The sequence below is a fragment of the Pygocentrus nattereri genome, chromosome 2 (assembly GCF_015220715.1).
Source record: "Pygocentrus nattereri isolate fPygNat1 chromosome 2, fPygNat1.pri, whole genome shotgun sequence".
Classification (NCBI taxonomy): Eukaryota; Metazoa; Chordata; class Actinopteri; order Characiformes; family Serrasalmidae; genus Pygocentrus; species Pygocentrus nattereri.
Genome location: NC_051212.1, coordinates 18,982,592 through 19,004,211, shown reverse-complemented (window position 1 = coordinate 19,004,211; position 21,620 = coordinate 18,982,592). Strand labels below are relative to the sequence as shown.

The 21,620-nt window shown below is 41.0% G+C and overlaps 1 protein-coding gene and 1 long non-coding RNA gene across 4 annotated transcripts in view; one reads left to right on the top strand and one right to left on the bottom strand.

Annotated features, from left to right (window-relative positions):
- The window catches only part of LOC108412062, a 19,533-nt gene extending 15,085 nt beyond the window's left edge, over positions 1-4,448 (bottom strand). The window contains exon 1 of the long non-coding RNA XR_001856611.2: positions 4,076-4,448. This is a non-coding gene — a long non-coding RNA (uncharacterized LOC108412062). The remainder of the gene's footprint in view (positions 1-4,075) is intronic.
- serpinh2 (serine (or cysteine) peptidase inhibitor, clade H, member 2) overlaps positions 1-21,620 on the top strand; it is a 25,280-nt gene extending 3,660 nt beyond the window's left edge. For 2 of the 3 annotated variants that reach the window (XM_017683929.2, XM_017683930.2), the window contains exons 3-5: positions 7,620-7,712; positions 8,896-9,128; positions 19,619-19,924. In XM_017683929.2, the coding sequence (XP_017539418.1) occupies positions 7,620-7,712; positions 8,896-9,128; positions 19,619-19,924 (632 nt within the window). Of the gene's footprint in view, positions 1-7,619; positions 7,713-8,895; positions 9,129-19,618 lie in introns of all 3 variants that reach the window. The other variant, XM_037535174.1, reaches the window with a different exon arrangement.

The following is a 21,620-nucleotide window of genomic DNA, read 5'->3' as shown; positions in this document are numbered from 1 at the left end:
TCTGTATTGTGCTGTACTGCATAAGATGAAAGGATAACACAATTAGATGGATCCTTATGAGAGTGAGTGCTGGAAATTGGTCCAGTACAGATTGTGCTCATGATGACACTAGATGTAGATTGATCGTGTGCTGCTGCTTGATGAATGGACTACAAACAACCGCACGTCTGCTCCATTCGTTTCAGATTTGATTAGCTGTTGCAGAATTGCATCTTGGGGAGTTGGTGTTGTATGGGGCTGATTAAAGTGTGTACCCACTAAAATCACCAGATCTAAATGAACTCCAGTCGAGCCAAATTTGCTGCAGGTTAATTCTGTCAGAAGTAATTCAGCATTGGTGATTTTTAGTGCATCTGTAAAGGTGTTGGGTTGGCCCGCCATTCCCCCTGTGGACTTATGCAAACAAATGAAAGCTTGTATCTATGTGTTTATGTGCACATGCAAACGTTTATGTGTCTATGTTCCTAATTGTGCGCTGTGTTTCTAGGCCTGTGTGTGTGTGTGTGTGTGTGTGTGTGTGTGTGTGTGTGTGTGTGTGTGTGTGTGTGTGTGTATTCCCTCAGTTACTCTGCACAGTTGATAAGTAATGATTCTCCAGTCTATCATAGAGAGATTATTTGTCTTCCTATGGGGGGTAATGTGTCATCCTGAATAATTTAGTAACAAGTGTCTAGATCTCTTCCCCCCATAGTGAACACCTCATATCTACACCCACTGTGCTGGGTTGCTTTCAGCCTTCGATAGACATTAGCTTTACTTCCCTGTCTATGTGTTTTGGACGGTTTGCTGAGTCACTTCTTTACTCAGCTTTTTATGGTACTTCTCCCATGCTAAAGCACTTTGACTGTACACAGTTAGGCAGTATTTCTGGAGGTCACTCAGATTCTATACATATAGTGTTAGAGATTAGAATAATAATATACATTAAATAGCATATACTGTAAGCAAGCTTTTTCATTAAAATGATAGAAGTGATTAATCCACTTATGTTAAATTACATTTAATCTCATTTCAAGGACATCTTTGTAATTGTATGATGTGTACTTTTGTCTTCTACTGTACATACTTAAGTGCAATCTCACCATCATCCATGACCAGACTAAAAGCATTATTTTACCTTCATACCGCTTACTCACCAGTTTCTTTGTCTTGATAATATTGGCAGTACTTTGATCCTGTTTTAAACATGGGGAGGAGGGGTGCGGAATGAGATTGTCTTTTCAGTAGCACACGCCACGGAAAATAAGTTATGATTGACTGTGGATTGATAAGCAATCTAATTAATTTCTTTTGTCTCATGTTTCAGCTTAATTATGAAATTATAATATATTTTTTTTCTTCATGTGAAGCAGTAGTTGGTTGGTCCCATTAATTTAGTGCTGAAATATACAAATTAGATCAGACAGTAGATTAGGCTGCTTGAATGAGATTATGAAAATTGACTTCAAGAGTTTGGATTTATAATTTCGCAGCAGTAAGTGATCCTGCTGCTGGAGGGTCCAATAGTAATTCATTTATGTACATGCACCGTTTCCTTGTCACATCTGTGAAGTGCTGCAGATCCATCATGACTATCAGTGACACACCCACCCTGGCTTTATTGAACAGATCTGGTTTTGTCCAGACATGATGGATCCACATTCAATACTGTCTCTCTTCTTAGTTTTAGTCATTATAAAATTGATAGAACATGATCCAGTCTACTTTTTCATCAGGCTCTGTTACTGCAAGAACGAGAATTTGAAATATGTATTCTGCATTGTGGTCTCTGCAGCTATCAGCATATTCAGTTTAATGCTTTTCAAATCATTTTTAAAGGCAGAGTTTGAGGAATTATGAGAAATGTAATGGTGCTTTGATCCAGTCATGAACTTATTTAATATGGAAATTGTCCCTTTATAAATAGCTTGATTACCACAGCTACAACACTGCTAATTTCTACTGGCACTTTTATGAAAAATTCATTGTAATGTTAGTGCCAAGCCAGTGTGGTGTGCATTCACATACCACACTGAGTTAATACCAGATCTCAAACAATGACACATTTGTATTCAGCTGTCATGTTCTTTACTTGGTCACAGTTTTTACTGTGAATCCTTCAATAAAGCCTAATTCTGAATATTACTGGAGAAGCCTGTTAGCTTTCTGCTGAGCTGTTCAGCCTAGATGTAGTGAAAAAAAAGCTTTTTACTTCATATACACACAATTTGTGATTTGGAACAACAACCCCATAATTTTACTTTATTTGCATGCAATTTGTAGCTACAAAAATTGAAAACATTAATTAGATCCTGCTGGCGTTGGTTTCTTCTTTTTGCCTGTGATGTTCACAAAAGCAACTTGAATGCATATAGCTACTCTTTGTGAAAGTCCTAGACATGGCTTTGTAATGACCTGTGGAGACTGTTTATCCTTGAAATTAAAAATTTAATCACTAAGCAAATTCATCAAGAATTGAATTTTTTTAATTGGATAATTGTGTGAGCCCTACTATTGTTGGAAATGTGATTTGTAGTTACAGCTCCATATTACTTTACAGGGCTGTACTGTAGTAGTGAGTCAAAATATTTAACTGTTTTCAGAACTGTTATACCAGCATGCCAGAAATAAGCCTACATATTGTGACGTGCACACCCTGCTAATGTAAGACTCAATGTAAGTCAATTTTTAAATGAAAATGCAGGAGACTCTTGATCACCTTCCATAGTCCATGAGTTATGAATAAGTCTTTGTGGTTCAGACAATGCAATTGTATTAGAAGGTAAAATGAATAGACTTCTCAATCTCCATGATGCACACTTTCACATTTGTGTTTGATTCACAATATCACAATGCATTGTTGTGCCCCTGTATCTTTCACATAGAAGATTGATCATAGGCAGTTTCACACAGTGAAGATTTTACACTTTTTAAATTGAAGAAGGGGAAAAAAAAAGCACTGGTTTCGGTGAAAACCATGAAGTCACATAGTTATATCAGCTTTGACTGAGAGAAAATGGTGCATCCTTACTAACTATGAATGGCATCTGGCTGTTGAATGGCATCTGGCTGCACCTAGAACAATTCAAGAATGCTTTTTGTGACCCTAACTGAATTCCAAATAGATCCCAGTTGGACATAGACTAGTGCACTTCATGGGCATTGAAGCCATTATTTTATGACCCATGAAGTGCACTACTTACAGAGTAGGGAGCCATTTGAGACACAACCATTGGAATCCTTTAGTGCTTTACACACATCTGTTTCTCTGTGACCTTCCTTGTTCTTTACTTTTAGTCTGTTGCTGAAACACCAAACTCATTCTTTCATACTCTTTCTCCGTCTACAACCATGCCTCCTTTTTAGACAGTCCTCTTTCCCCACAGTCTTGTCTTGTTTACCCCATTTCTTTTCTCTTTTTCATACCTCTCTAAGGCACTCTCCTTATGCTACGACAGTGCTACTCAAAAGGGGTCCTTGAAGTTCACAGCACTGTTGTTTAGTGTTTTTCCCGCTTAAACTCAGCTCATCACATAATTATCACCCCCCTTCATAGGTTGAATGAGGTGTGTTAGAGTAGGAAAATTACTTAGCTATGCTGTGGCCCTAGAAGAAAGCATTAGAGTAGCAGGGTCCTGTGCTGTCCTCCGCTCCTTTTCACCGTTTTGTCTCCGCTTACTCTCCCCTTCTGCTAATTATCCCCCTCCACTCCTCTATGTGCTGATCTTTTAAACTCACTCTGTACTCATAAGAGAGTACTCAGGGGACAGAATGGTAGAAAAAGGGGGAGAGAGGGAGGGTTTGAGCATGGACAGACAGAGGGACAGCGGCGGTCCTACCCAGGGAGAGTGCCTGTCCGCAGCAGTTAATTAATTCAGCCTTTGTTCTCCCCGTGACACAAACAAACAGTGATGGGGAGGAAAAAGAGAAAGAAATCAACACTACCGCCAACAGACACCCCCACACAATAACACAATAACAGAGACAAAAACCCACAACAAGTGCACATCCATGTAAGCTATAATAACAGTGCCTCCCAAAGCAGCACGCTGTTCCGTAATCATCAAGTTGATGAGAGAGGAGGAAAGTGGCTTACCTCATTTAGGCCTTTTATTTTTCTCCCCGTGCGTCGTTTGTGGTCAGGTCTTTGGGTTATTATTTAAAGAGGGTGTGGGAGTGGAATGGAGATGCAAAAAAAACATACAATGGTGGCATTGTTTTTGTGTAGTGTAATTAATGGAAGAGATACCGTGTGTCTCTCTGTGGTTACGTTCTTTAGCTCTCCCTTTCTCTTTCTCTTCAGCATTAGATGTGACTTGCATGGACATCACCTAGATAAAGATCCAGGGCTCAGTCGTCGCTTCTGATCGGCAGCCAAGACTGTGGTGGTGAAACCTTGCATGGCATTTTAGGCACTCGCATGGGAGAATTCCCCCTTCATGCTTTCTGTTCCACGGAGCTTTGCTGCCCTCTTAATAACCGACAGATACCATGGCTTGTGTTCTGAACTTAAGAGCGATCAGGTTTCATCCCCACTATAATCAGTGAAAGTGAGGAGTGTGCCTTCACTTGTGTTCACAAGCCTCAGAGAAGCGCTTGCATGCCATTGGTCTGTACGCTATGCTTGGCACACATCCGACAAATGAGTATAGCTTCCCCCACACAGGGTCAGGTGTTTCTCATAATGACTAGCCATAGAGCAACTCATCTCAAGTTTACCCAATAAAGCGCCTTTGTTTGAAGAAGAATTCCACTCAAACATCTCTTTTTAGAGCTTTTTTATGCATTGAGATTGTGTCTCAGACAGAAGAGATTCTGGTGTGTTGAATTTACATACTAATGTATCAGTTAGCTGACAAAATCGCCTGATATTAAGGTGCCACATCAATCACGCATCTCTCTTGGATTGTTAGAGAATACAATTTAGCTTAATGACTATCTAAACTATTATCACTGTTTATGATTGTATTAAAAAAATCACTATGTATAATACAAACTTACGAATGTCATTTTTTAATTGTAGTATCTTAGTGGTGGTTATACATTGTCCATTTTTCTAACTTTCTGGCACAGCAGTCTGTGTTCAGTATTTGGCACCTTAGTATCAAATGTTAGAATATCTGTATTCCAGAATGTTTCTAAATTAGACTATATATGCATAAGACTCCTAAGACTAGGAGTTTCAGAAATCGACATTTATGTTAGTCAGTGACACACTGTTTATCTCAGAATTCATCAGTTTAATTTTTTATCATAATATAGTATATTCAGATGTAGAGTGTTATAATAGCCAAATATTTGCTTTTAACACAGGAATATATACACTATATTGCCAAAAGTATTCACTCGTCTGCCTTCACATGCATATGAACTTGAGTGATATTCCATTCTTAATCCATAGGGTTTAATATGATGTTGGCCCACCCTTTGCAGCTGTAACAACTTCAGCTCTTCTGGCAAGGTTTAGGAGGGCGTTTATAGGAATTTTTGACCATTCTTGCAGAAGCACATTTGTAAGGCTAGGCAATGATGTTAGACGAGAAGGCCTGGCTTGCAGTCTTCGCTCTAAATCATCCCAAAGGTGTTTTGTCGGGTTGAGGTCATGACTCTGTGCAGGCCAGTCGAGTTTTTCCACACAAAACTCATTCATCCATGTCTTTATGGACCTTGCTTTGTGCACTGGTGCGCAATCATGTTGGAAGAGGAAGGGGCCATCCCCAAACTGTTCCCACAAAGTTGGGAGCATGAAATTGTTCAACATCTCTTGGTCTGCGGAAGCAGTAAAAGAGTTTTCACTGGAGTTAAGGGGCTCCTGAAATCCCACAACATAATCCCCCCTCCTCCAAACTTTACACTTGGCACAATGCAGTCAGACAAGTACCGTTCTCTTGGCAACTGTCCATCGGATTGCCAGACGGAGAAGCGTGATTCCCTACTCCAGAGAACACGTCTCCACTGCTCTAGTGTCCTAATCTGAAGGCCACATGAAGATTGGAGGTCTGTAGTGATTGACTCTGCTGAAAGTTGGTGACCTCTGCGCACCATGGGCCTCAGCATCCGCTGACTGCGCTCTGTCATTTTACATGGCCTAGCACTTTGTGGCTGAGTTGCTGTCGTTCCTAATCGCTTCCACTTTGTTATAATACCACTGACAGTTGACTGTGGAATATTTAGTAGCGAGGAAATTTCACGACTGGACTTGTTGCACAGGTGGCGTCCGATCACGGTACCATGCTGGTATTCACTTAGACCCATTCTTTCACAAATGTTTGTAGAAGCAGTCTTCAGGCCTAGGTGCTTGATTTTATACACCTGTGGTCATGGAAGTGATTGGAACACCTGAATTCAATGATTTGGATGGGTGACTGAATACTTTTGGAAATGTGTGTGTGTGTGAGTGTGCATATTATTTATTTATATAAATATGCATGCACACTCACACACACATTGAGTTTTTTTTTTTTTTTTTTTTTTTTTTTTGGTTTCCTTAAAATTCATATCAGTGTCTGAATTTTTCGCATTAGTCTGCCCCTTGTAGAATTTGGGGATTTCACAGTAGTAGCATCTATAGACAGGCAGACATTGCACTACCATTTAGGACACTGCCGTTTAAAACATATTGCAAACATATTGTTGAGAAAGATAGATGGAGTTTGGTGGAATTCCCCTTTAAGAGGCGATGCCAAGCATGTCATATTTAGCTATAAGGCTTTCATTATTATTCTGCACATGGCAAGCTACTGTATAATAAAAAGCTGTAATCATGGAAAATAGGTGGTGAAGTAGCACTTAGTAGCAAAGTAATGGGGAGTTAAAGATCTGCAGTGACTGACTGCATCATATAGACCCAGCCAGCGTCAGCCCGTAAATCACTCTTGCATCTACACAAAGAAGACAGGCTTCATACTGAGTTATAGCAGCCACTGACTGATAATAAAGACCATCTCCTCTAACCTCATAAGCGGACTGAAATGTATTTGATGTAGTGGGTCACAATAATAGGGTGAAATATTGTAACCTTGCATTGTGTGAAGCTGTCATCCCATTACAGTAATATTGGATATTTCTTCCTTCTCCCTCTCTTTCTGTCTGTCTGTGTCACAAACACACACAATCACTCGCACACTTTTCTGTCGCTAATTCAGCAAGGAGAAAGGACTAGGGGGGAAAAAAGCATATGTGACTATAATTCTGCTAATAGTCTCTTTATCGAATCCCATCTTTGTTATAGAATGTAATGGGTTTAATGGACTGCAATAATACGTCCTGTGCCTCCCCTCCCTCGTGTGTGCAGCCCTCTTTTTTTCCTCTCTTGTCTATTGCCTTGTCTTCCTTTCATCTCTCTCTTCTCTCTCTGTCACTGTGTCCCTAATGTAGCTCTGTATGATTTCAGCCTAATAGGATCTAATCTGTCAAGTCCATAGTGGAGGCTGTCTTTGTTATAATGTAGGATGGCCTCATTTGGTGGCACAAAACATGATTAGCTGATGTTCTTTTTAAGTATATGCTAACATTGCCCTTGGGGAACACCCATGTGTGTTTGTGTGTGCACATTATATAACCATACATGTTGGCTTGAGCTGTATTGTTTTTTGTTTTTTTTTGTTTTTGTTTTTTTCTTTTTTCTTTTTACTCTTCAGGTTTTTGGGATCGTAGCTTTGACCAAGAAAACCAAGACCTGCGAAGCTTTTTAGGGACCAAATACACCAAAGTGTACATGATGCACAGATCAGGTAATTACCTTCTGCTTTCTGCTTTGGCCTGTTTTCTCTAATTTGATATCAGCTGCCCAGTTTCTCTCATCACAGTGAGCATTATTATTTAGTAGTAATAACATTCAGCATTATTTTGATAAACAATTTACATCAAGCACAGTTTCACTTTGCAACCTTTTTAAAACAGGCAGACTATGCTGTACATCAGTCTGTGTTCTGCACTGTAAAATATATAGATTCAGTATTGTGCAAAAGTCAGAGACTACTATTCATGTTTCATTTCCAGATAAAAAGGCCATTTTGTAGAAGATATTCATTTTACAGCATCAGGAAAAACAGAATTACACAGAAGTTTCACCAAGTAAATAGAATATAATTTTTACAGTATTTAGTGTATCCATCTTTTCTCTTTATTACAGCTTCCATTGTTTTCAGGAGACTTGCTTTCAACTGTTCAAAAAAATCTGCAGGAATATTTTTCTAAACGTCCAGAATTCTGTGCATTTTCTGCTTCTCATGATCCAAGTATTCCCAGTTACATTCAGTGATGTTGAGGTCTGGACTCTGGTGTGGTCAGTCTGTTGTTGAGAACATCAGCAGTTGCTTTGTATGATGTGCAAAATGTCTTTTTTTTGTCTATTTCCTTTTCTCAGTAACAGCTTCTTGACAGCTACACATCTTTTCAGATCTGTAGTGAGTTGTCTCACAGTAAGATAGACCGAGTCATTTGTGGATTTTTTTGAGATCTAAAGTAAGAGTGAAGCTTGATGATCTCCTCTCTCTCAAAGATGAAAGCTTTAAGTACAGTTTATCTGATGGTGGCAGTTCTGGTGGTCTACCAGGTCTTGTATGGCTGGAGTCTTATGCTCTTGGTATCTTTTCTTTCTATATTTAACTCCAATATTGGAAACTCCTGTGTTATCCTCGCTTGTTTTTCTTTGACTTTCCCCTTCCTCATGCAAGTGAATTACTTTTTAAAAATCTCTTGAAAATGAATAACTTGCACACTGCCTGTTTTGCATACTGTGACTAAAAAGTAAGTAAAATTAAGTTAAAAAAAAAAAAAAAAAAAGGTTGGTCTCTGACTTTTGCACTCGCTGTGCATTAAACTGTACCTGTTGTTACTGATTTATTCTGCTTTATTCACTAAACTGTTTTTGTTTTTTTATTGCACCTCTCATCCTTGTATGTGTCTCTGTAGGGGTGTACCGTCACTATGAGGACATGGAAAATATGGTGCAGGTGTTGGAGCTGGGCCTGTGGGGTGGAAAGGCCAGCATGGTGCTGCTGCTGCCCTTCCATGTCGAGAGTCTGGCCAGACTGGAGCGCGTGCTGACCCTGGAACAGCTAGAGAAGTGGTTGGGGAAGCTGAGCAGCATAAGCATGGCACTCTCACTGCCCCGGGTCAATGTCAGCAGTACACTCAGCCTGCAGGTACTTCAACACTGCTATTATTCAGTGGAAAACTAGTATGTGTCATAATTAAATCTTACATTTGCATAGTTTTTTGTCTTTTTATATCTGTGCAAGCATGCATACAGTCTGACCATCAGACATGCAGGCACAAATGCATTCTGACAAATAAATACATACTATACACTAGGGCTACGTAATAGCCTGATACACCCTGCAATATATTACAAAGCGTTGGAAAATGAATAATTAGGGTAATTTAAAGATGGACCTACAATATTTTGGCCAACATGATTTTGTTTTGGTGGATTACATGAATGCTTCACAACACAGGGTACAAAATATTGTGAGTGGTTAGAGGGCCTGCTTCCACAGTAAAAACTTCTGTGATATCACTACTGCAATGGCAAATGTTGTGATAACAATTAACCAGTGATAAATGTGGAACCCTACTGTATGCACAATAACATTCTGCAATATAAATCTTGTCCAAATAAATAGGTCAAAGCAATGTTATTTTAATTCATTTTGGACTTTTAGTGAGTGTTTTGTTCTTGTATTTAGCACTTTTGGCCTCAGCATCTCTGTACAGACTTTGTAGGTTGATGTCTTTTTGTTTAGAGCAGAGTTGCTGAGTCATAATGCATAATGCTTTACTGTATTCCACTTAAATACCACTGGATCCAGCACCTTACAACACCCCTTTTGCCCTTCTGCCCCTGCACTCCAGAACTGCTTTCCATACAGAGTAAGCACAGCCATGTCCCCTGGCACCCCCGAGTTCTTTCCTAGTACTCTCACTGGCTTGAGTATGGCCTGGGCAAAGTCATGGACAGCTAGCTGGTCCAGGCCTGGGCTGTGACAGTAGAGAGTGACACAGCTTTAGAGAAGAGCGTATGGCTGATGGTTTTGGATTGCAGTTTAGTTTCTTGGTTTTTGTCAAGCAGTTTGGGTGTACAAATCTGCCTAGTCCTTCTTTATGCTGACATGTTCTCTTCCTGCTGTCTTTTCAGAATCAGAATCAAGCTTAATTGGCCAAGTATGCTACACATACTAGCCATTTGTGGCAAGAGGTAGAGAAGCTTTTACCCACTCTGAAAATCATTTGGTTAATTCTCTGGTGCCTAAATTCTCTCTTCACCCTCATCACTTTTCTCCATCTGCTGGCCCTCATCGTTTTTCCCTCTCCCTCGGTCCTGTCCTCTTTCGTCAGCTCTCTTTCCGTTCACCTCTCCTTCCTCCCCCTCTCCATTTGACCTTAGCTCATCTATCTCTAGCCCTAGGTCTACCCATTCCTCCCACTCATTCTCTCTCTCCCTCTTTCCACTTATCACTTCATCTGGCACCTCAATTTTTCCATCTGCCCTCATGTGCTCTTTCAGTTCTACCTGGTCAATCTGTCGTTCTGTTTTGGTGGGTGCTTCTTCAGCCTTGTTGGTTTCTCTCACATCTTTTCTTTCACCATTATGTCTGTCTCTTTTCTCATTGTTTCCATTATTAGCCTTTTCTTTATTATCCAGCAGAGGGACAAGCTCTGATCAATCTCCTACTTTATCCAGCTGAATGAAAGCAGCAGAAGCCAAGGTGCGAGCATAGGGGTCTTCCAGACTCATGTGAGTACAGAGGCAGTGTCTGATACATAAGCTAGTGGAGGCGAGACGCAGCGAGGGAATTGAAAAAGGCGGGGCTTGCATAGGCCTCTAGGGCCAAAACAGGGGTGGAGACAGCAGGTTAGATCCATGCAGCATTGTGTTTGGAGGTGTTGAAGCTCTTATCTGTGCATCACAGTCCTTTAGGCAGATGTTACCATTTTACAGCATCTGTAGGAGGAAGGTAACAAAAGAAGTATACTAACATTTTAGAAAAAGGAAGCAAGAAAATGGGAAGAGAGAATAAAACAAGTGAGGGGAAAAAAGGGAGAGTGACGAGGACAGAGGTTAGTTCAACACGACAGCTACCGATTAAAGTGAGTGAAGCTATTCCCTCAGCGCTAGCTGAGCTGAATAGATCCCCTGGTGTAGGACAGCATGTCGTTAGGCATTGTAATTCAGGGTGAGAAATACAAGGCGCATCAGATGTCCACTGGCTGCGGCTGCCATGTTCAAATGCTCAGACCTGGCCTGAAGAACAAGACTCTGACATTAACATGAGCAGGAGGAGGCCATCCAGAGGGAACCCAGGCTCTTCTTTAAAAAAAAAAAAACAAAAAAAAACCCGACAGACAGACATGACTTTTTTTTGACTTGCTTCACACAGACACGCTTGTGATGTTTTCATAAGTGATGCCCCAGCACTAGAAGAGAGGCCATGCATCCCCCTTGACTACATGACATGAATAGAGCTGTATTACTCCCTTTGACAAGATTCCCTGCTGCTTCAGCTTCTTTCCGCATCTTTCTTGCCCTGCTGTCTTGGCCTTTCTCTTTTATGCTCGCTCTCTCTTTCTCTATTTCTCTTTAGTATTTGAGGGAATATTACTGCAGGCCAGAGGCTCTGTTAACCCTCCACCCTTCTAGTGACAGTGAAGTGATCTGCTGAGTGCTGTCTCTCTCTCTCTCTCTCTCTCTCTCTCTCTCTCTCTCTCTCTCTCTCTCTCTCTCTCTCTCTCTCTCTCTCTCTCTCTCTCTCTCTCTCTCTCTCTCTCTCTCTCTCTCTCTCTTTCTTTTTCTTTCTCTCCATTTTCCAGTGGTTATTAAAAGTATTTAGCTGCTTTCCATTTTTACCTTGTAGCCTGCAGTTTAAAGGCAATGAAATTAATTAAATTTTTCCATTTTCCACATAAAGTACAGCATTACACATTCAGTCCCCCTTTAGAATGTATTTTTCCTGTAAATCAGTGAAATTAAAGGGATATGTTGCCATCGTCACTCTGCCCAGAATCTTATACCTCTAGACTCGGTAATTAAGGAAGGAAAAGTCTAATTAGAAACAGTGTCAGGTCAACAACTTCCAAGAAACTTAAAGATATCCTGGCTCAGAACGTTCACTGCAATCCACATTAATTCACAAATATGGCCCTGTGGTATGGTGTTAAAAAACCAAGCCATTAGTCAGGCAGTTTTTGCCTTGCATCATTTTTTTACACATGCAGTAACTACCTTAGGGACTTCAGATATTTAGTAAATAGCATCTGATTTTAGAAAACAACTCAAGTTGCTTTATATGATCTAAATGTGAACCAGTACCCAAAGAAATCCCCTACTGTGATGCAACATTTTGGGGCAGTTGTCTCATCAGCAGAATGGGACAAAAAGCAGGCGTTTGGGCACATTGCAGTAATGTATTTGATGAAAACCTGAAACTTGCACACACACAAAAAAACAACGAACCTAGAAGAGAAAAGTATCACTTGTGCCTTCAACCAAAACTACTCTTCTGTGGGTGGGGTTCAAAAAAGTTAAAGGTCCCAGAGTGGCTCAGTTAGAGCCTAACCTAAATCTAGCTGAAACAAGTCATTTTCAAGTCTGAATGTTTTTTGGGTTTAGATGAGGGTTTTTTCCCTATATTTTGTCTTTTTAAGATTATAAAGTGCTGCTTTAGGAGGAAAGTGGAAATAGGACAGATGTACGCAAAAGTTGGACACTTGGTCAAATTACACATTGTTGATTTTTCTAAGTGAGAATAAGTAACATATCTAAAGAGAACACACTTCTGCACATTTTAACACACAATTACTAGTTATTGAATTCAACAGATAGTGGGGGAAAAAAAAGAAAATGTGGCCTGTGCAAAAGTTATGGCACACTTTTATTCTCTTTATCATTTTGTTTTTACTTTTTTTTTTTTTTCCTTAAAATTGAGCATTTTGCATTTCCAACCCACTAGTTAGGTCTCCGCCACCGAATTACGCTACCAGTCTGGGAAGGTCAGGGCTTGTACGTCTTCAAGACTTATATATATCCAGCCACCAGTTCTTTTTTGCACACTGTTGCTAACATGTCACTGGACAGCAAAACATGATTGGAGGATAATGCTAAATGCCCATCAGTAAATTCTGTATTCAACGCAGTGAAAGTTGTCATAGTAGAAAACTTTACACAAAAGACATTCATTCAGTGAAGCAGTTTATTTTTAGAGAGAAGCAAGTTTGAAAAGCTTTTCTACTAGTTTTTCAGAAATACCTGCATTTACCTATTTTAATAAAATACCTATTTTAGAAATACCTGCATTTCTACAAAGATGAAGATCTCATGACAAGTTACCCAGCAAGGTATACTGTTGACCACAGTATAGTCAGCTTGTCTTTTGGTCATATTATGCTTTTCTTTTTTTTCAGCATTTTCCTCTTCTAAAACGACAGTTTTGTACAGTTTACAATGTTGTAAATGTTCCGGTTGTAGTCAGTGTTCCCGTGTAAGCTAACCGACATGACAATGTTCAGTTACTCCAGTGTTTGCAGTAATATCACATACTTATGTTTACATATACAGAAGTGTCAGGACATACCAGTCCAACACAATCACCCCATAACTCTGCAGCAGTTCCACAACAGTCACAGGCTCCTTTACATAATGCTAGCTAACTAAAGTAACAACATATTTTTATTTTGTTTTTACATAATCATATATTTTCTCAGTTTTTAACCTTCTTTAAATCCGTACCACTGGCCGATTCCAGTGCTGAAGCAACAACAGGCACCGGTAGCTCACTTTTAATGTAGACCTTGACAAGCTTGTTTCCATGAAAACTGTTCCACCAAAAGAATTATGTAGATGTACACAATTGTATATCCTCATTAAGATGCTCATCCCGGTTTTCCACAAAATACATCATCTACATTCTTATTCACAAATGCCACCACTGTTTTCCCTTCTATGACAACTTTCGCCATGTCGAGACAGATATGTGAAAAGGGTCCATTATGGTCACAGATGGCTGTGCTGTCTACTGTCGATACAGTAGTCAGGGCCAATACTGTCGATAGAGCCAACACGCTGTGCACTCTGACAGATATCTTTTATAGCAGAAAATCTACAACAAATGTTGTCTTATAGCCCTCTTCATGAGAAAAATGAATATTAATGAGTATTATAACACCCCTAAATAGGAAATGAAGGACTACTTGAGATGGAAAAACATGCACAAAGAAGTGAAGTTGCGTACCTTTTTTAACTACTGTGTATTTCAGTACATTAGGCTAGATTACTGCAAGCCAGTGGCTCAAGTGACAGTGAAGCCATCTGCTCCATCACCCTTGCTCTCTTTGCTTCTCTCTCTCTCTCACTCTCTGTCTTTGACGCTCTCCTTCTCTCCATGATTGGGTTGAGCTGTGCAAACACACCCTCCATTTCTGTGCGTTAATAGTGTTTACACCCCTGTCTTTCAGCATGCCTCGCAGCTCCAGCCGTCCTCCAGGGCTGCTGATGCGTGCTCGTCTCCAGCTCAGCTCGAGCTTCTCTCTCTCTTTTTCCATCAGGCTCGCTGACTCGCTCCGTTCTTGCGGATCTGTCGGCTCAGTGGAGGAGCTGCCATTATCCTGATTCCTGCCCGCCACTCCTGAGCTGCCCTGCTGGCATCCACATGCGTGCTAATGCAGCAGCATGCTGCTTCCCAGGCCCAGCTTGGGGGCTGCATGACCCAGATAGGAACGGTGTGCGGCAAGCATGGAGAGTGGGTGGGACGGAGGTGGAGCGGGGCATGGGGGTCGAAAGATGGAACAAGTGGGCAGTAAGAGAGAGAGGGGTAGTGAGAGATGGGAGTAGACAGTAAAAAAAATAGCCCTCAGACAGCAGCAGTGTAGGAAAGGACCTAAGGAGTGGTTAGCACCAGTTTCTAGCAGCTAACAAAGACTAAGGCTGGGCTCCCCTAACAAGCAAGCGAGGTCACAAGGTCATACACTGATGCCTGGAAGCTAGACCCTGACATTCACACATGCAGAACTGCACTACGCTGAAAAGACCAATTCCTGGAAATGCATGTATCGTTTTGGTCATATGGAAAACCTCACAACTGGATAAAGATCTTTATTCTGAGAAGAGAGAGACACAGTATCACCTTAACATGCAGGCAGATTTGCATTCAGAAACAGTTCTGTAAGACTTACAATTTATTCTTAAGGCTCTGTCATTTTCCAGGGTTTTTGAGTCTTCCAGTGGTTTTGACTGGCTAGTTTCTGGGCTTTGAAACAAGATTAACCAAATTTGTAACTGACCATCTTGTCCACGTGATATCCCTTTTAATTGATGTTTATTATGATAAGCAGTTTCTTTCTAAACGAAGTAATGAAAGGTATACGGGATTCTCCGTTGTACATTCCAGTTGTTACAGAGGTGTTTGGGTTTTAGAGAGTAACACAATCTCATTACAGTTTGACAGAAGTAATTAGTGATTTGTAATGGTTTACTTACTTACTTAACTGCCCTAACATTAGCAACAAAGCACAGGATGTGTAACTGGAGTGTGGTTCCATGTTTATGCCATAGAAATAATGGAAGTTAAGAAAAAACACACTCTCTGATCAGGTCATCGAGTGGAGTGTCGTGTAGTGAGTCTGCTTTACTCAGACTGAAGGCCAAAACAAAGACATGCTATGATCTAATGGCTTCCCTTATGTTATGGCATAGCAGGGCAGCCTACTCTGTTCCTTTAGCATAGGCAGCTTATTTACTGTCATTATATTATACAGACTGAACAGGGATGAGAACTAAATTACCTATAACCCTGGCCACAGCTTGACTTGTCCTTTATGGTCAATGGTCTTATTATAGGTCAAATCAGACAGATAAATCTACATGTAAATAACTTCCTGGCCCCATTTTATAAAGTCTACTCATAAGCACTAATAAACAGCAGGCTTACGGACCCCCTGTCAGTACTGCTGTACCAGCACAGGGCTGCAGAGTTATTTACTGACTAACTGACCTATCCAGGCTCTCCCCACAAATGCAGCCTTTCATAGCAAGTTGGACAAGCTTTACAAAATGTTGGCAAAAATCCCATTCAACTTAATGAGAAATTGTAGTGCACAATTCAGTGTATTAATTAATCACACTGGAATAATATACAATGCACAGTTCTTGTTTAGTGTTGTTTCCTTTTTAAAAATTCTATGCTAATAAGCGGAACTGTGTTTGTTAGTGCACCTAACTGAAATTTAATGAGCGTCTGAAAAACATTATAATAATTAACATTTGAAATCAATAAAACACTCTAAATGTAGATGTTCAGATAAAACGGCATTATCTATGAAAGAACATTTAAAAGACCGCTATTAGTCTATATGTAGTAATACATTATGCTGCAGTTGCAGAGGCCTGGCATTACTAATTCTCTGTTCCAGGAAGCAGGTCCCCTTGCCAAGTACTCTGATTTTTCATGACGTTGATAAATGCCATGGAGTTGGTCTGGTGAAAGAAGATGTGAGTAAATAAATGAAGGTATTGACAATGGGACTGACAAAGAACAGAAGAAAGATGATGAGACACAGAGAGTTTGGGCCAGTGGGAATAAGACATGAATGACAAAAAATCCTGAATAATCTCGGAGGCGGTTTTTATGAAAGGAGGGTTTTTCGAGGTGACTGCTGCTTAGATGCTATGACTGAATAAAACATGCAGTTTGAGGCAGAAAAGCGCTCCAATGTGCAATTTCCACTATCTTGCTCTGCTGCAGTTTCTTGTGCTGTTGATGTATAGAGATTCACCAGCTAACCTAGGTGCAATGGTGTTCTCATGTATTATTCATGTGGTTTGTGTGATTTTGAAAGATGCTGTTGGTGATGAACAACAGTACACTGTATGGGTATGTACAGTAGTTGTTTGCTGTCAAACATACAGTAAGACAAAGAATCCAGTAAAGTTTATTCACAAGATTGAAGGGATACGTAGAAACGGAGAGGTACATTTAAGTTAAGAAGTTTGTGCTCAGGGAGACAGTTTGTGTAAGTGGGGGAGCGAGAGACAGAGAGTAAGAGTGACATGCTCCATTTCCATCCAATGAGCAGCATTAGAGTTGAACCATGTTTACTTAGGCTCCCTCTCTCCTCCATCCCCTTATTTATTTATTTTTTCCTTTTCAGTGCTCCCTCTCTGTCCCTCCATCTGTCAGTCAGGTTTGGTGCATTAGCGGGCAGTCTGGGGTGACGCATTATGGCGTGACACATCACACATTTTCCCCATTTATTTCCAGAAAACGGCGGCCCTGTAGCGCCACTTTCAAGCGCCAGCTCTGCCCTCGCTTTTTCCTCTCCTCCCTCCTGCTGGGCTCGTCTAGCAAACTCACACTCTTCCCAAACCAGTTGTTAATTAAATACCAACTTCCTGTGCACATCACCTAGGTTTAACATCCACCTTCAGGACAGCCTGAAGCTGGCATCCACCAAGCTGCATTAGCATTAGCATGAAATGGCTTGGAGCATGAACAGCTGTGTAGCTTAGCTCAGAGCTAGAGCAGGCCCTTCTTTGCCAGTAGCCTGCAGTGAATGTGTACGTTTCTCACATATGGCCAAGGAGAAGCGAGTCACAAGGAAGTGTGGCTGAGATCCATCGCCCCGCCATCACCCCTGGTGCTGTCACATGTACACTGAATATTTCAACACTGATTGTTTTAAAAAATTAAGTGACCTCCGTCCCCCCATTCCAACCCGGCAAGCTTTTCCGTCCTGCAAAGAGACATATTTAGAGGGTGAGAGAGGGAGAGGGTTCTATTTATAGAGCCTGGCATAATGCAAGCTGGGAGATGTCTGCTAATGTTGCGTGTGACTCTAATTGCTGGCGACAGCATTGTCGGAGCTGCACACGCTGCCATGTCAGCAGCGTGGCAACAAGCTGCTCCAGGTCAGGCCTGTATGGGCCGGGTGTTGAGAGCAGAAGAGAAAATCTTTCTGCTTTTTTCCTGGAAAATGACAAACCTTTAAACATCCCTCAGGAATAGTGAAGCAACTAGCCTTAGGTAATTAATGTGGAGGGATACTACAACTCTACAACAATGTTCCTGTGTAGTTTTTCCTCTGACAGAAGCCTTTGTGAGGAAGGGCGATTAAAGAAAGGATGAGGTTGTTGACTGGTTGAAAAAGAGCGTTGCTCACCAGAGTACAAACACAAGCATCTGCAGGAGAAACGGTGTGCACGTTAAAGTGAGAAAAAGCCAGTGTGAGAAATGGACAGAGTGGGAGAAAGTGGGGGGATGAAACAAGTGTAGAAGGGCAGATGAGGGATGAGGATGCCACAGAGGTGGCTGAGCAGCGGACAGAGACAGTGATGAAGTGGAGGAAGGAAGGAAGAATAATAGATGAAGACAGTAGAAGTGCATTAGAGTAGGTGTGTGTGTGTGTGTGTGTGTGTGTGTGTGTGTGTGTGTGTGTAAGCGAGAGAACAAGACAAAGTTAGAGTTGGAGAGCCGTGGTGGGTTGTACCATGTTAGCACAGGTGACAAGCACTGTCACTGCCTTCTCCTCCTCCTCTCTCATTATCAACCTCCCTCTATCTCCCCTCTCTCTCTCTCTCTCTCACTCTCTCACTCTCTCACTCTCTCTCTCTCACTCTCTCGCTCTCTCTCTCTTTAACCTCACTTTCTCCTTCATTCAAATCACCTTGGTAGGCATGTTAGCGCTGCTGCTCCCACTGATCATTATTTTGTTTTGCTCATTTTGCTTTTGTCATATGACAGAAGACGGAGTGTACATGTGTTTCCTCTTTAATTATAAAAGTCATCACTACTTAAATGCTTAATCATGTACAGTTAAACCATTTGCTATTCAATTTGAGCTTTCACCAACACAGTGGGAGTCTCTCAATCTTCCCACTTTATTACACCTCTCTCTCTCTCTCTCTCTCTCTCTCTCTCTCTCTCTCTCTCTCTCTCTCTCTCTCTCTCTCTCTCTCTCTCTCTCTCTCTCTCTCTCTCTCTCTCTCTCTCTCTCTCTCTAACACACAGACACACATAAACAGATTCCCTCCCTCTCTCTGTGGGGGCTGTCATTTCTACCGGATCTCATCTGCAGGAATATAAACTACCTGTCAGACGGCGTCTTTCTGCCGAATTCATATCAGAAAGGAAAACAAAGGAGAGCCGAGGTCAGAGGGATCGTTTTTAAATTATTCATAAGCGAGACTCCCTCGGCCACCATTTTCAACTCCTGTCGCCCAGTTTGTACTGCCCGCACTGCCAGCAAGGGCATCTGTCACGCTTTAAGAGAAAGGGGAGACAATGAATAAGAGAGAGAACGAATTTTTGAGATCTTATTGATTTATCATGACGCCCTTTCTGTTTGTGTTTTCATTTGCTGGTTTCATCTGTCTGGAGAATTGTGTAGTTTTATATTCAACCATTTACTGTCATGAGGGTCATAAATGTTTAATCTTTAGAGTTCTCCTTTGGCTGATATTTTAGCTGGCTTTTCTTAAATTTAATTTGGTCTGCATAATTGATTCAGACCATTTTGAAACCCCTTTGTGGCCTTTTTAGAGCAGAGTAATTTGGGGTAAAGTGTTTTGAGTGATCTCTTTTGTTAAGAACTACATGAGCTAATATCTTCCTCTATTTTCTCTCTGTGTTTCTTGCTCTTCCTCCAGAAACAATTGGCTGCACTGGGTGTGGTAGATGCGTGGGACCAGAAGGTGGCAGATTTCTCTGGGTTGTCTGGACAGGCAAAGGGGAATCTTCACCTGGAGGATGTTCTTCACTGGGCCTCCTTGGAGCTGACCTCAGAGTCAGGCAGTAAGGACAGCATGGACAAGGACGAGCATGTGGAGAAACCCAAACTCTTCTATGCAGATCATTCCTTCATCATCCTGGTGAAGGATAACAGCACTGGGGCTCTGTTGTTATTGGGTGCTTTGGACCTGGCAGAGGGAGTTACACTGCATGATGAGCTGTAGAACCGAAATACCTGACACACAGATACCGTTATACAGTGCAGAGTTACTACAGTGCATGACCATGACACCGACACTCAGCTGGGCCAGTTTTTTCAGTGACACTTCTATTGTTTTGGAATTTTCATAATTTCATCATCTTTAGCATTTTGTATCAGTGGTATTGCATTTCACTAACAAATTAAAAGTGAAAAAAGTCAGATACAGTTTTCCCATCATCCTGAATGTTGCTGATCAGCTAGGGCCTGTTTTGAGCTTTGCTGTAGAGACTAATGTTGCTAACAAGTTGTGGAAGCCCACTAGTGATAATGATTTTGATATTCAACTATCTATGGATGGGGAAGGAGAAAAACTGGCTTCATCCAAATTAGTGTAGGACTGTAGGCTCACTTTTTTAGGTGACAGCACTGGGGTTGCACAAAACAAATTGCAGGTAGATACATTTAAAAAGTCAGTCACAGCTAAAAACAGTAGTTGAAGCTAGAATTTTGTCTGTATGTTTACATATTTATAGATAAGAGTATCAGAGGATCTGAAAATCTACACTTCTATTTGACATTACATAGTACGCATGCAGTTTGCATAATAGTAATAACTATTACTTGTTAACTACATTAACCTTGTAGGTGCAGCGCACTACCACACTAAAGAGGCAAGTATTCGAAACCAAACATGTCTGAACTGATTGAGTAAGGGGGAACTTATGTAAATTTGGTATTTAGCCAAAGTTGGATGAAACTCTGATCACATTTTGACATCAATCTAGACTCTTTTTTTTTTTTTTTTTTTTTAAAGGTGAGAATGGTGCATTGTAAAGTGTTGTATTTGAGCCAAGCAAACCTACAAGAACAGTTTCACCTGGCCCAGACCTGCAACTCATTTACATTATTGTAACAACTGGCACACTGGGGCAGGCACTGACTGACGGCCCCACTGAGAGAGACAGACTTTTGCTCTCGTGCAGTAGGCAGTGGATTGTTCTGGAATCTCTGTCAGAATGTGTCACTTTGACTTATACTCATATTGGCACCCTGACACTATTCGTTCTCTCCGTCACTATCAAACATGAACACTGCGCTGACAGCCATGGGCTCAAATGCTGACGCGTATATGGGGACGGAGACACACAGGACAGTGTCTAACACACGCTCACAGATCCACACATAAACAAATGCTAAGAGGATACACGGTCAACAAGGCAACATGATCCCTGCCAGCGTAAATGTCTGACACTGGCATTCTTAGGAGTGCCATCCTTATCTGAACCCAGGCGAAGAGTGCACCAGCTTCCAAACCACATAGTCAACTTGGCACAATGTCATATGAAAAATGCAACATATGGGATACAGTAATTTGCACCCTGGTCAGATTACGTTTTGATTTTTGAGCTGTTGACATCTTCTACAGAGAACATACTTAAAATGACATTGATGTTCTCTGTAGATAATATGTACTTGTTTACACTTAGTCACCAAGCTTGATCATTTGAGCAGGGTCACCAAACTTTTGTATGGAAAAGTGGGCAAGGCAAAAAAAAAAAAAGACAATACTTAGACATTTTCAGGATACAAAATGCATATCGCAGTTAGAAATAAAAACAACTGAATGATTAACTGTTAACCAGCAACAACTGTTTAGCCAGTACATTGGTTTATACTTACTTCATTTTGAATAAATAGGTCAAATTTGACTAAGTGGG